At 57.3% G+C, this 13,415-nt stretch overlaps 2 protein-coding genes across 5 annotated transcripts in view; one reads left to right on the top strand and one right to left on the bottom strand.

Annotated features, from left to right (window-relative positions):
- RSRC1 (arginine and serine rich coiled-coil 1) overlaps positions 1–3,218 on the bottom strand; it is a 105,738-nt gene extending 102,520 nt beyond the window's left edge. The window contains exon 1 of one of the 3 annotated variants that reach the window (XM_026045291.1): positions 3,138–3,218. The gene's annotated coding sequence lies outside the window, so the exon portion shown is untranslated. Of the gene's footprint in view, positions 1–2,539; positions 2,612–3,137 lie in introns of those variants that run through there. The other 2 variants (XM_026045289.1, XM_026045290.1) reach the window with 2 other exon arrangements.
- A 1,819-nt stretch (positions 3,219–5,037) lies between these two features.
- Positions 5,038–8,863, top strand: SHOX2 (short stature homeobox 2). Of its 2 annotated transcripts, none has more exons than XM_026045390.1 (5): positions 5,038–5,299; positions 5,927–6,135; positions 7,991–8,048; positions 8,386–8,474; positions 8,621–8,863. In XM_026045390.1, the coding sequence occupies exons 1-5, from the start codon at positions 5,038–5,040 to the stop codon at positions 8,861–8,863; spliced, it is 861 nt and encodes a 286-aa protein (XP_025901175.1). The 2 variants fall into 2 exon arrangements, with proteins under 2 accessions (XP_025901175.1, XP_025901173.1); XM_026045388.1 differs by having other exon boundaries at positions 8,585–8,863.
- The last annotated feature ends 4,552 nt before the right edge of the window (positions 8,864–13,415 follow it).

The raw sequence follows: 13,415 nt of genomic DNA, 5'->3' as shown, positions 1-13,415 counted from the left end.
CCTCAGCAGTCTCACTTTTCAGTGCACTGGGACTGGGCACTGAGCTAACAATTCAAGCAAAGCATTTCTGAAATATTCAGCCAAAACCAGCAGAGCTCCGTGCACCCAAACTGGCAGAGCTTTAGAAAGATGTTACACTGTGCAAGATCATCTTTAAAAGCAACATTTTATTATGAATGTCCTAAAGTTAATCCACTCAGCTTTTTGAGAAGATAAAAAAAAAAAGCATAACTTCACAGAACATTTCATGTTATTTATATAAATACAACACTAATTTCTAACTCTGTGGAGGAAGGTAAACTTTTATCAACACATTATCTTGTGCTGGTACTTATTTTTTTTCCCCACTACTAGTAAACACTTTACAGAGCTCTAAGTTACCACCACTTACTGAACAGTAAAATAAGACTCTTTAAGTACGTATTAATAGAACTATCTTCAAATGAAGATGAACCTGAATCTCGAACTTAAGTAGAGCTGTTCATAAAGATAAAACCACAATGCACGGATTTTAAGTTAAAAGCTCACAAACCAAGGTTCACGACAGCAAGATTAATGAAAGAGAGCAGAGAAACACGGAGTCCTTCTGCTGAGACATTCACCGCTTGAAGTGGATATCATTATGAGCCAGAACATTACACTTCAACATATATATCATCTCTTGTTTAACTTCCTTCTTCATCTGCCATCAGTTTGTTGGGTTTTTTTTCCCCCACTTGGACACATAAGCAGCATACTGAGTACTGTGTAAATCTCAGCATGCGCTGGGCTTTTTTACCAGGCGGCCAGGGCACACAGGCAGGACCCTTCTCCTTCCCACAGCCTCCAGCCCAGCAGTCCTGGGAAGCGCCAGCTGCTCCGTGGAAGAGCTACGGGACACAGGGATGCGGACACAGGGATGATCTCTAGAGGTCCCTTCCAACCTTGAATATTCTGTGATTCTGTGGGTGACAGCTCGTTGAGGGGGTCACCTGGAAAGAGGCTGCCAGCAGCAGGCTGGTGGTCTGGGGACAATACCTACCTCTCACAGGAGGATATCTTTGGGCACAGAACGCACTTGGACACATCACACAAGCCCCACATCAGCACTTGGAAGTACCCACAGACCAAGGACATAAACTAAGAATGCTCAGACCACCCTAATTTTGTTATTTCCCACCTGTCTGAAACCAGACTAGCCATTAAAACACAGGGTATCCATGCTTATCCATATATCCCTATGCACCCTTATATCACTTTCTATTTTTTCTAAAAAGCACGCTACAAAAATATGACTCTTTACATGGCCTCATATGCTGAAGCTCATGGGCTTTTTCTAACCCTATGTTCCAGGTCAAAGGCTGTAGATGCCCCACAAGGACTTCTACCTCTGAGTTAAGAGAGGTGCAGTTAAACTGTGCTTGCAGTAGGTGGTTCACGCTGGCCAACCCCTCCTCCTTACGTGCAGACCCCAGGAGGATGAGGGTCTCATGGCTGGGGAGGCAGCGAGCCAGCAGCTGCGTGTTTACCATTCCCCAGCACGTCTGAGCACCTGCAGGCCAGCAGCGGCCTGGGTGCTACCAGCTGCATCACATTAAAGTAACTCCCAGTAACAGCAGTGATCTTTTGTTTGCTTTTCTAAATCTTGACTACAGAGCAGTACTCGAAAGAGGCACAAGCATTATACTAGCAACTGCTGGCAGCAGATGAACGGCAGGTTGCTGAAAGCACAGGTTTTATCCCAGACTTCTACAGAAAAGTTTCTCCCAACCCTCCCATCAGAGCAGCTCACACTGATTCCCCTCTCATCCCAGATGTTCCCTCCTGGAGCTCCATGTCCAGTCTCCCTGTGCCTCCTCACCCTCTGCTGAGCCCAAATCAAGCTGCTCTGGCCAAACAGGAACACAGAGCACAGCAATGCTGTCTCAAGACATGAGGACCTCTGGCAGCTGCACTCACAAAGCTGGGCCATCAAATTCATCAGCTACTTAACTATTTCTGAAAGCTCCATAAACGTACATAAAACAATTTTTTGAAGGATTACAGTCTGTCCAAAACCATATAGCTTCTCAGTAGGATGAGCTGTTAATGGCTGGACCTGGTAAGTCCAAGATTTCTGCTTTTCAGCACAGGCATGCTGGAGTATCCAAAAGAAAGGTCTCCTGACACTTTTGAAATAAGTTTTCCTTTGAAAAGTTATAAATATAAATATATATATAGGAAACTGCTATTTTGGTTTAAAAAAATGCTAAGAAAATAACAAGTAAAACAGGAAGTGAGGAAGAGGTGTTCTTTTTAAACACTTTTCAGAGCAAGCTACACGTTACAGCGTAATAATCATATAGACTGACCTGACCTTGCCCAGTCTTGCTTTACAGTTTCCAGAATTATTTCAACTATTTCGCAGCAGTCTCCGACCCCACACACTCTTTATGTGGCCCCTCTGCAAACGAGGCCCCTGAAAAAAGCCCCACCGGTCACACAGGCACCTTCTATCCCAGGAAGGCAGGGAAACGACTGTTCTTGTGAGCCACAGCCTGACTTGCTGTTAAACACCTACCTAGTGGCCTCCTGTTTCCTTAGTCAAGTTCACAGACCAGCACAGGAGGGGCACTTATATACAGCTACCATAACCGGGGATCTTAGGAAAGAGAAACAAAACGATTAAAGGCCAAAGAACTGCAGAAAGTCAGCTACTACCCTCCGGTATCCGCCGCAGGAGCGGCATTCCAGCAGCACTGCAGGTGCCACAACACTGCGCTTTGGTTAAATAACGGATTTTGCTTAGACAACGTCACCGGCATCATTCAAAACCACCCGTTTTGCACCTGCAGAAAGGTTCCTTGGATCCAGCATCGCAGATGCGCAGCTTTCGGTCGCACCCCTCTGGATTTGAGGGCCACACGCAGAGAAGCAGCGCCAGGCCGCGGGGACACCCCGTGCCCGGGAAGGGCCCCGCGCGGCTCGGAACCGCCACGAGAGCCGGGACACAGGGCGCGCGGAGGCAGCGGCGGAGCCCGCAGCCGGACCGGGACCAGACCGGGACCGGGACCAGACCGGGACCGGGACCGGGCCTAGGCCTGGGCTTGGGCCTGGGTGTCACCATGGCAACGTGGGCCCGGCCCGGCGCCTCTGGGGCCCGAGCCCCTCGCGGTTACCTGAGCGCTGCGGCGGCCCAGTCCGGCTGTGCTGTGCCGGCCCGGTTCGGCTCCACGCGGTCCGGCCGGGCTCTATGGGCCCAGCCCTACGCGGCCCGGTTCGGCTCCACCGCGCGGCTCCGGGCCCGCGGCTGCCGCTTCGAGCGCAGCGCCGCGCTGCGCAGGCCGGGCAGGCAGCGCCAAGCCACCGCCGAGCGCACCCACGCGGCCAGGCAGCGCGGCGGAGCGCAGAGCTATCGATGGAGCCCCGCGCAGGGAGCGGGACAGGGACCGGGACCCCCGGGGTGTCGCCTCCCCCCGGCCCCCTCCCAGCGTCGCCCTCCCGCCCTGTGCGGCCGCACGCGCCGGGACAAGCCCGGGGGAGCCAGGGGAGCGCGCGCCGTGATTAAACCCTCAGTGATTTATTTGCAAATTGCCCGAAAACGCCGCGTTTCGCCGTCCCCGGGGGCGGGGGGCGCCGCTCGACCTGGTTTCCCGGCGAGGGGGCTTGTTCCGACCCTGGGGGCGGCGGGGCGGGGAGAGAAAATGAAATTTATAGTTTTTCATTTAAGCCCAAAGTAATTAAAGCGCCTCGCTGGGTCCCGGCGGGCTCCGAGGGGATGCGACCCCCCCCCGCTCCGCCCCCCCGGACGCCCCCCCGGACGCCCCCGTGTCCCCCGGGGGCCGCGCGCGCCGAGCGCCGCGACGCGCGTGGGGCCGCGGGGGCGGCGGGACCTGACGGGGCCCCCCGGGGACTCGGGACCCGCGGGGGGATTTGCGGCTCCCCCCGGCCCTCCCGGCCGCGCGGTCCATTAGAAGTCGTTGGTACCGGCCCCGCGCGCGGCGCTGAAGTCGCGTAGCGAGCCCTGGTTTCCCCCTCTCCCCCGCGCAGTGCGACCCCTCTCAGCACCCAAAATTGTCACCGGGAAGGACTGAGGGGACCTGCTCTGGCTACGTGAAGCGCTTAAAACAGTATTATCATTATTATTATTATTATATTAATATAACATTATCATTATCATTATTACTATTCATAAGACACAATTCCAAGTAAAACGGTGCGCGGGCGCGCAACAGCGGGCTGGGTGCGGAATCCGCTTGACAGTGACCGCCGCGTCGCCTAATGTCACCCGCGCAGAGGTCAAACGGGAAATCAATGCCCGGGCAGGAGTTAAGCAATTCTGAATAATTTATTAGAGCCCGGGCGAGGGTGCAAATAGACGCGCTGCGCCCTGGAAGCGGCGGCTTCCACCGGCCGGGAGGAAAACATCGGAATTGGCCTCGGAGAGCGTAATTCCGCCTAACGCGGCGCCTCGATTTGCGGCGCGAGGAAGCGCTAATGATGCGCGCGTGCCGCTGTCAATGAGGCGGCGATTTCCGCGGGGTTTGCGCGGCCCCGCGGGAAGTTTGCGGGCGCTGCGCGGGCGCGGATGCTGCGCGCCCCCTCCCCCCCGCCCGCCCTTGTCGCCGCCGCCTCCCGCTCTGGCCACTCCCCCGCAGCGCCGGCCCCGCTTCCCGGGACCCTCGCGCGGGGAACTAATTAAATTAATTAGGGCGGCGCGCGGCGGCGCGGAGCGGCGCGCGCCCTGGCCGCAGTGCCCCGCGGCGGGCGGCGCGGCGCGGCCGCGGACAAGGGGGCTCCGCTGGGCGCTCCGAGGGGAGGTAATTCCCGGGAACGAGGGGCCGGCTTTGCAAAGTATAAATAGTGCCACTTCCAGCGGCGCGGCACTATCGGAGCCCGGCGCCGGCGCGCACGTCGGGCGGCGCAGCCGGGAGCCGCGCAGCCCGCATCCCGGCACGGCTCCGCGCATCCCGGACCCGCGCATCCCGGCTCCGCGCATCCCGGCTCGGCGCATCCTGCCGCCATCCCGCGCCGTGGATGCGCGCCCGCGGGGGCGAGCGCGGCCGCTGAGGCGCGGCCATGGAGGAGCTCACGGCCTTCGTCTCCAAGTCGTTTGACCCCAAGGCCAAGGAGAAGAAGGAGCTCATCACGTACCGCGAGGTGCTGGAGAGCGGCCCGCTGCGCGGCGGCCCGCGGGAGCCCGGCGGCGGCGCCGCGGCCGAGCCGGGCCGCGACGAGGCGGGCAGCCCCGCGGCGCGGGCGGCCACCGCGCGCTCCCCGCCGCGGGAACCCGACGTCGCCGCCGCCGACGGAGCCGCGGCCACCCCCAAGCTCAGCGACGGTAACGGCGGCACCGGCGCCGCGTCCTTCCCCGCGCCCCGTCGGCGCCCCGCGCGGGCGCCGCTTTTCCCCCTCCGCACCCGCGGAGCCGCGCGGGGAAACCGGAGCTTCCCGCGGCTGCCCCTTTTGTTGGGAGCCGGGCAAACGACTGGGGAGGAAAAATAAATCCTCGGAGGAACAAGCGCGGCGCTCCGCGCAGCCCGCCTTGCGGGGCGCGTTTCTTTCCCTCTTCCCCTCTTTCCTTCCTTCTTTATTATTAATATTTTGTTCAAAGGGCGGCGCGGGAGGCAACGCGCAGGGGCCGCCCCCGCCGCGAGCGCCGGTCCGGGCGCGGGGACGAGCGCCGGGAAGGAGCGCGGCCGCGGCGGGGCCTACGCGGCCGCTGCGCGCAGGCCGGGCCCGGGGAGGGGGCTCCGGGCCTGGGGCTGGGGCTGAGCCCCGCGGGCGCGCGCTGGCTCCTGCCCGCCGCGATATTCCCTTAAAAAAAGCGGTTATAGCGACGGAGGCCTCGCGCGTCCGCGGGAGGGATGGGAACGGAGGGGGGGGGGGTTCCCAACACGGTTTGACCCCCCCTCCCAAAAACCTTACGGGCCGCTCGGAGCCCCCTGACCGCCCCTTCCGTGCGCAGCGCCCGCGGAGCTCAAGGAGCGCAAGGAGGATGCGAAGGCGATGGAGGAGGAAGGGCAGGCGAAGATGAAGCAGCGGCGGAGCCGGACGAACTTCACCCTGGAGCAGCTCAACGAGCTCGAGCGCCTCTTCGACGAGACGCACTACCCGGACGCCTTCATGCGCGAGGAGCTGAGCCAGCGGCTCGGCCTCTCCGAGGCCAGGGTGCAGGTAGCCGGGCGGCCGCGCGGGGCTTCGGCCTCCTTCCCCCGGGGGAGGGTGCCCCCTTTTTCTTTTTTTTTTTTTCTTTTTTTTTTTTTTTTTCCTCCGTTTTCCGCTCTTTTTTACTCCTTCTCGCCCCTTCTTGCGGCGCCGCGACGGATGCGCCTCTTACCTCGCCGGCTGCGCGGCCGCTGAGCCCCGTTAGCGCCCAGGAGCGAAAATGAAATAAAAACGTGCCGTTTGCTCGTCGTGGTCCTTAAATGCGGAGCGAGGGAAGCGACGGGAAAGCGCAGGGAAAAGAATAATAAAATTAAATAGAAGCTCAGAGAGGCTTTTCTTCCGATCTGTGAAATACAGAAATCGGTAGCGGAATAACAACTAAAATAAATAAATAAAAGGGGCTGTTTAAAGCGTTCCCCTTTTATAGCGAAACCGCATCTCGCTTTTATTGAATCCGCCCGCGAAACCTCCCGCTGCCTCCCGAAAGCTGCTGGAGGAGACAGGACCCTCCCGCCCCAACCGGAACCAAATAGGGCTGTCGCGTGCATTTTTCACCCCTGAAAATTAAAAAAGAAAAGGGGAAAAAGAAAATAAGAGACAGAGGGAGCAACGGCGGGTGAGTCCGTGGCAGAGCCCAGGGAGCGGGCTCGGCCCCGCGCATCTGCGCTCGAGCGGGTCCCCCCCATCTCTGTGCCGCCACCATCTGCAGCCCGGGGGGGTCCCCGCCGCCCTCGGGGCAGCACTGAGCCCTAGGTCGTGAGAAGCAGCTCTGCTCACCGCCGGCGGAAAAAAAAAAAAAAAAAAAANAAAAAAAAAAAAAAAAAAAGAAAAAGGCATTTTTGAATTTATTTTCTTTACTCTCCCGTGCTTCTCGGCTTTATGCTGCCCCCAAATTAACCAAAACCAAGGAAAGTTGCACAGCTTCGAGTCCGCGATGGGGAGGGGGTGCAGAATGAGGAGGGAGGCGCCTCTTCCCGCAGGGGGTTTGCTCCACAAAGAGCCCGCGCTCGCGCGTAATCCGCGCTGCGCTCTGCAGAGCGCGGGCGCACAACAACGGCGGGACATTTACATACATTAGAGCAGTTTAAAAAAAAAAAGTTCCGCAAAACGCTTTGCAGTCATGTTTTTGTTTATTTTTGTGTGTGATTTTTGTTTGCTTGCTTTGTGATGTTTTTGTTTACTTGTTTATTATGATTATTTTATTCGCACCAGTTCGCGGTTGCTCGGGGGGGCACGGGCGGCGTGGCCGAAAGTAAACGACGGGGCGGGGGGAATCGCCTTTATATCCGTCTCCTGAAGAAAGACCTCAAAAGAAGAAGGAGGAAAAAAAAGGAATTTCTTATTCCTTTTTAATTTTCCCCTTTGACTGCTCAGCAAGGAAAAGTGCCGCGTGGAAAAGGCACGCGGGAAATGCCCCCCTCGCGGGAGAAGCTGCTCTCGCCGCCCTGGCGAGGCCAGTAAATTCAATTATCATGAGAATGAGACGATTATTCCGCTCCCGCGCCACCCTCTGCTGCGCGCGGGGACGGGGAGGTTGTGGGCCGCGCTTGTGGCAGTGATGCCCCCCCCAGAAGTGTCTCCTTAAACGCTTCAGTCTTGGGATTTTAGTCGGTAACGCTAATTTAAACGGCAGCTCCTAACGAGTGTGCTCGGTGCAGACCCGCGGGCGCGGGGGAAGCGCGGAGTTTGGGGAGCGAGAGCGGATGAAACCGCGGCTAAAATCGCCCCGCTCCGGGCCTGGAAGCTCCTCTCGGGTGTTTTATTTGTATTTTACCGTTTTTTATGGGGCTGCTTCCTCCCCGTGGCGGCGCGGGGGGGCGGGCCGGGCCGGGCCGGGCCGTGACCCCCGTCTCGCTGTGCGCAGGTTTGGTTCCAGAACCGCCGCGCCAAGTGCCGCAAGCAGGAGAACCAGCTGCACAAAGGTGGGCGCCGCGGGGGAGGGAACGGCCGCCCCCTCGGGGGCTGGGATCGGGGAACGAGAAGCGAGCCCCAAGGGACGGGGGACAGGGAACATGGGGACTCGCTGTTCGCCCCCTCGGGGGAAGCCCTCGCGAGGGACGTGCGGCTGCTCCTGGGGGGGGAAACACGTGCCGGGGGGTGCGGGGAGGTGCGGGCCGCCCCCTCGGCTGTTGCGGGGGGTAAAGCGCGTCCCGCGGGGAGGCTGCTCGGGGAGCAAGGGAGGGGATGGGGGCAGCGGAGGAGGCGGCGGCGGGGCCGGGCCGCCCCGTCGCGGCCGCGGCTGAGCGGAGCCTCTTGCAGGGGTGCTCATCGGAGCCGCGAGCCAGTTCGAGGCGTGCCGGGTGGCGCCCTACGTGAACGTGGGCGCGCTGCGGATGCCCTTCCAGCAGGCGAGTGCGGCGCGGGGCGGGCGGGCTGCGGGCGCGGGGCGGCGGGGACGGGGACAGCGGCACCTCGGCGGGGCCCTAACGCGCTGTCTCCTCTGCTTTGCGCCCCGCAGGACGGCGCCTGCAACGTGCCGCCCTTGTCGTTGCAGGTGCAGGCGCAGCTGCAGCTCGACGGCGCCGTGGCCCACGCGCACCCGCACCTGCACCCGCACCTCGCGGCCCACGCGCCCTACATGATGTTCCCCGCGCCGCCCTTCGCGCTGCCGCTCGCCGCGCTCGCCGCCGAGTCCGCCTCGGCCGCCGCCGCCGCCGCCAAGACCACGAGCAAGAACTCGAGCATCGCCGACCTGCGCCTCAAGGCCAAGAAACACGCGGCCGCGCTCGGCCTGTGACGGCCGCCCCTCGCCGCGGACTCCGGGCGGCGCCACGCGCGGCCACCGCGGCCCGAAAGAGGGGGGACTCGCCCCCGTCCGCCAGGCGGATCTGCTTATTTATCTGCTTATTTAAAAGAGTCGGAGCGACGGGACGCGCAGCTGGGAAGTTCACTTTTTTTTTTTTTTTTTTCCCGTGTGTGTGTGTTTTTTATTTTTTTTTAATTATTATTATTCTGCGGAGTTCACTTTAATACGAGACATTTGATAAGAGAGGCGGGCCTCCTTTCACGTTGCTTCCGATGGACTCGAATCTCACAGCAGCCTCTGGGTTGGTGACAACAAAAAGGAAAAAAATAGAAAAAAAAAAGATTAAAAAAAGACGAAGAATAAAAAAAAATAAAAAGGAGAGGAAAAAAAAAAAGAGACACTGCTTTCTCCGCGCATTTCTAATGGGAAAACTGTCCGGGATGCTTCCTGCAGCACAATTCCGGTTGCATGTATTTGTATTTCATTGATGGAGTCCTTTGATTCACTTGCACTTCACCCTCATCTTTAGTAGAGAAAAAAAAACCAACCAAACAAGACAAAACAAACAAATGTGACTGGGCTCTTCCTCCTTTAATCCCGGAGGGAAAAGGGAAGAGCGAGACGGAGCCTTTCCCTCCCCGGCTCCCCGCCGCTTGCTCGCTCGCTTGCTCCTGGGGCGAAAAGAGAGGAAAAACGAAAGGAAAAGAGCATTTCCCCCCCAGCACCGCTGTACACAACGGCGAATTGCAGAGAGAGGTACTAGGTACATGTAAAATATGTTGATACACACGAACAAAGTTTATTTTGGCTATAACATGTGAATTGATAGTTGACTGTTAAACATTTACATTTTATCTCATAAAGGTGTATCTATTCACGTAATCTTGTGATTTTTTTCCGGTTGGTTGGTTTGGAAGACGTTCTAGCTGTTGAGGCCGGGGCGCGGAGCTCGCTGCCCCGGCGCGAGGAAAGCTCTTCCGCGCGCACTGCGGGGCGGACGGGCTTTGTATCGATTTGTTCTCCATGAAAACAAAATTATTTATATTGACCATATTTTTTCTAGTGTATTTTAAGTTATTTAAAAAAGAAAAAAAAAACGGAAAAAAAAGATGCTGTTATTTCATTACATTTGTTGTCAGTACAATATATTTTGTTTCACTCAGGTTTGCTTCACTTTTGTCAATCCCTTCCCGACGGCACGAGTGTTAATCCACGGGCCAGGCGCGATGTCCCCGCTGCAGGCGACGCTGCGGCGGCTCCCGCAGCTGTTAAATTGTCGCGGATTTTCCTCCTTTCTCTTCCCTTCCGCGTTTAAACCCGTCCGCGTTTCTTGCGCGCAATCTGCGGCAACGACGAGGGGCCGCAGCCCCCCCGCGCCTATTTAGCTGCTGCTTTATACGAGTTTCCCGGGGTTGCGGCTTCATAAAACTTAACGCGACGGTTTAATTCGCCTTATTAATTTAATTTATTGCAATTATTACTTGTGAGAGAGCGGGCGGCGGCGAGGAGCGCGGCAGCGCTCGCGTCCTTCCAGCTTGCGCCCGTTCCCGGGGCCGGTGGGAAGCGAGGTCGGGAAGCGCGTCCCGGTGTCCCCGCTTCCCGAGGCGGCTCGGCCGGGCCGGGAGCGCCCTCCGCAGCCCCGAGCGGGGACCGAAGCGGGGCTCGTGCCCGAAAAGCGCCGCTTTCCAACCAAGATGCGGCTGGTGCTCGAGTCAGTGCAAGCCACGGTGCTGCCGAGCGAGGCGGTTAATGAGCAAGGGCGCAATTAGCTCCTGCGCAATTAGCCTGTCACACGCGGACGGTCCTGGGCAGGCCCCGGTGCTGCAGCGCGCAGGGCGCTGCGATGCACCCGGCAATTGCAGCAAGGACAACGCTGCAAAACACATGGAAAAGGCACTTCTGTCGCAGCAGAGGAAGGAAGGGGACTGGAGGATACACTGTGTTGTTCAGCTCAGCTGTAATTAAATAAAATGGGCTTAGCAGGGTGGTTTTGGACAGGGATATTGACATTCCTGGCTTCCCTGGATAGGAATGCCTCACAAGCGCCGGCCTGCAGAAGTTGGCCGGATCGCTCCTGATTCTATTTTATTTCTTAGAATGCCTGAGCTCACACACACACAAAATAGAGGCTTCACGAGATTTAACTGTGGATATTTAGCTGCCGACACAGGCACAAGAGGCGCTTCCTGCAGGTTGCCCTGGCGCACAGGACACACACGGAGATGCGTGTGGCATGAGGAGAGGGCAGGATCACACAGGGGCAGCAGCTGCTGTGGGCACCGCTCGTTTTCAGCTTTGTTTCCATAAAAGAACACTTAGAATAGAGAGAAAAAAATTAAATAGCTATTTTACCCAGTGTAAGCAGTGCTTTTTTTTTTTTTATTATCCCACTCTTTTTTTTTGTTTTAAAGCCCATCAAACTGTGCTAAATGTGTTGTATTAAACTGGTGTACCCAATATTGTTCTTTAGCAGCTCAGCTCATGGATCTGGGCAAGAAGCACTTGTCCCTCGGAGTGCAGCCGTCCTAGGAGCAACTGGTAGCCAAATATCAAAGAATAAATAGCGCATTTTCATTTGTAGCAGTGCTGAGTCCTGCCATTGTAATTAGTGATATTCGTCCAATTTTATGGCAGTTCCCACCTCGCTCCCCCTGTAACTGTCTCTTTCTCACCACCCCATTGCCCAGTTGCCCTGCTGGGGAACAGCAACGGGGCAAGGCGAGCGCTAAGGGCGCAGCGTCCGCGCGCTCCCACATCTGCATCACTGCTGCGCCTTGGAGGGGAGCGACGAGCCTCCGAAAGGGTCGGGGCTCCCGTTAACCTCAGACATCCCGGCTGCCTGGCCCTGGTTTGCCCTGCAGTGTCCTTGGAAACACGAGTGGCTGCTGCTCGCTCCGGGCAGTGCGGATGTGCCGCTTCGCGTGCTTCACAGGCTACGATATCTGCAGAAATAAAGACCAGTTTTCTACACCCCAAGTCTTGCTAAGTCCCCTAACAATAGTTAATTAGTTATTTTTATTTAGATTTTTTTTTTTTTTTTTTTTTTGGATGGGAGGAGGACTCTTGGGATGCTGTGCAACCTGGAAGGGAGAACTTTGGCTTTGTCTGCTGTCGCTTTGGTGTCACCACAGGCCGAATTCCCTGCTTCTTCTGTCAGATAACATCCACCCAAATGGGGTTGGCCTCCTCTTTCATTAGCCCGTTAACCCACCCCTCCTTCTGTAAATCTGAATGCCGTGGCTACGATGCGACGCGGTGTCAGCGACCTCCTCTCACGTGGGCAAAACTCGTGGTGGTGGAAGTGTCGGCAGCGACAGCCACGCCAGGACGCGGCACCCACCCGTGTCCGGCAGCGGTGACGTCCTCTCCCGGCCATCCCGGCACACGGAGCAGCGGAGCCACCCCCGGGAACGGCCCCCAAGGCCCCGGCACCTGCAGCAGCTCCCGGCGCATCCCTGTGCTGGGCAGGGGACCCGCCAGGCGCCCAGGGCCCATCAGGGTCTCTGGGGCACCGTTTCGCTGTGGGATGTGTGACGTGTGGCTAACTTTAGCAAGCAGACAAATATACTCTTTTTTATATATACAAAAATGTAAATAAAGTATTCTGGAAACAAAATGGAAAGCCTCTGAAAGGTTAACTCCAGGTCAATGGGAAGCATGTGTAAATGCCACTGCTGTCCCTGCTCGGGAATATCCATGTGTGCAGCTCCTGGCTCTGTTGGCTGCTGCGGGGATTGTGCTGGGGTGAGGACACAGCCCAGAAGAAAGCAAGGGCCGGAATTAAAGCATATATACAGAAATAAGTGTATTTGCTACCCCCATCCTCCAGTTTTAAATGACCATAATTATTTGAAATTAATTAAAAGCAATACCATGGATGCAGCGTATATGCCAGTTATCCCGGATTTGTGCAGCTGGGGAGCAGGCTGCTGGTCCGCAGCGGGATGGGGGTTTCACTGATGGGGGATTTCACTGACATGGTGTTTCCTGATACCCATCCACGGGTCACCCACGAGCGGCCGCTGTCTCTGCCTTTCCCGGTGGCAGGGACACCGGAGGGCTCCCGCGCGGCGCCGTTGGGTGGAAACGCGTGGAATTTGTCACTCTGCTCCCGGCTGCTGCCAGAAACCGGCAGCTCAGTGCAGCTAATGCTGCGGTCACTGAATTCTGCTGCAACACGCGGCAGCATCGGCTGAGCTGCAGCCGGGCTGGAAAGCACCGGGTTCACAGAATCCCAGAATCCAGAATCATTAAGGTTGGAAGGTTTCACTTGGTGGTGGTTGCACCAACCACTATGGGATCTTCTGGGGCTTCTAGGGGAGATCTTAGGGAAGAAAGCGAGAAATGCCGACGTTCAGGCACATCCCTCATATTGCTGGGCAGCCAGGGAGCATCCTCATAGATGCTCTTGTCCTCTCGCAGGCCATGCTCTTCACTAAAACATCCCCAAAAGCTATTTAGATCTGTTTTTTTCTCCCCAGTTCCTCTCCTCTCCTCTCCTCTCCTCTCCTCTCCTCTCCTCTCCTCTCCTCTCCTCTCCTCT

Source organism: Nothoprocta perdicaria, unplaced genomic scaffold (assembly GCF_003342845.1).
Source record: "Nothoprocta perdicaria isolate Ctin4 unplaced genomic scaffold, notPer1 scaffold_4, whole genome shotgun sequence".
In the NCBI taxonomy this organism is placed as follows: domain Eukaryota; kingdom Metazoa; phylum Chordata; class Aves; order Tinamiformes; family Tinamidae; genus Nothoprocta; species Nothoprocta perdicaria.
Note: the sequence above shows the minus strand (reverse complement) of the source record. Positions and strands in the feature narration are given on the sequence as shown.

Bases quoted from the DNA above. Each gene is read 5' to 3' on its own strand.
- SHOX2 (XM_026045388.1), top strand. From the start codon at position 5,038: ATGGAGGAGCTCACGGCCTTCGTCTCCAAGTCGTTTGACCCCAAGGCC. The intron at 5,300-5,926 runs GTAACGGCGGCA...TTCCGTGCGCAG, and splicing joins CACCCCCAAGCTCAGCGACG to CGCCCGCGGAGCTCAAGGAG. The intron at 8,049-8,385 runs GTGGGCGCCGCG...AGCCTCTTGCAG, and splicing joins GGAGAACCAGCTGCACAAAG to GGGTGCTCATCGGAGCCGCG.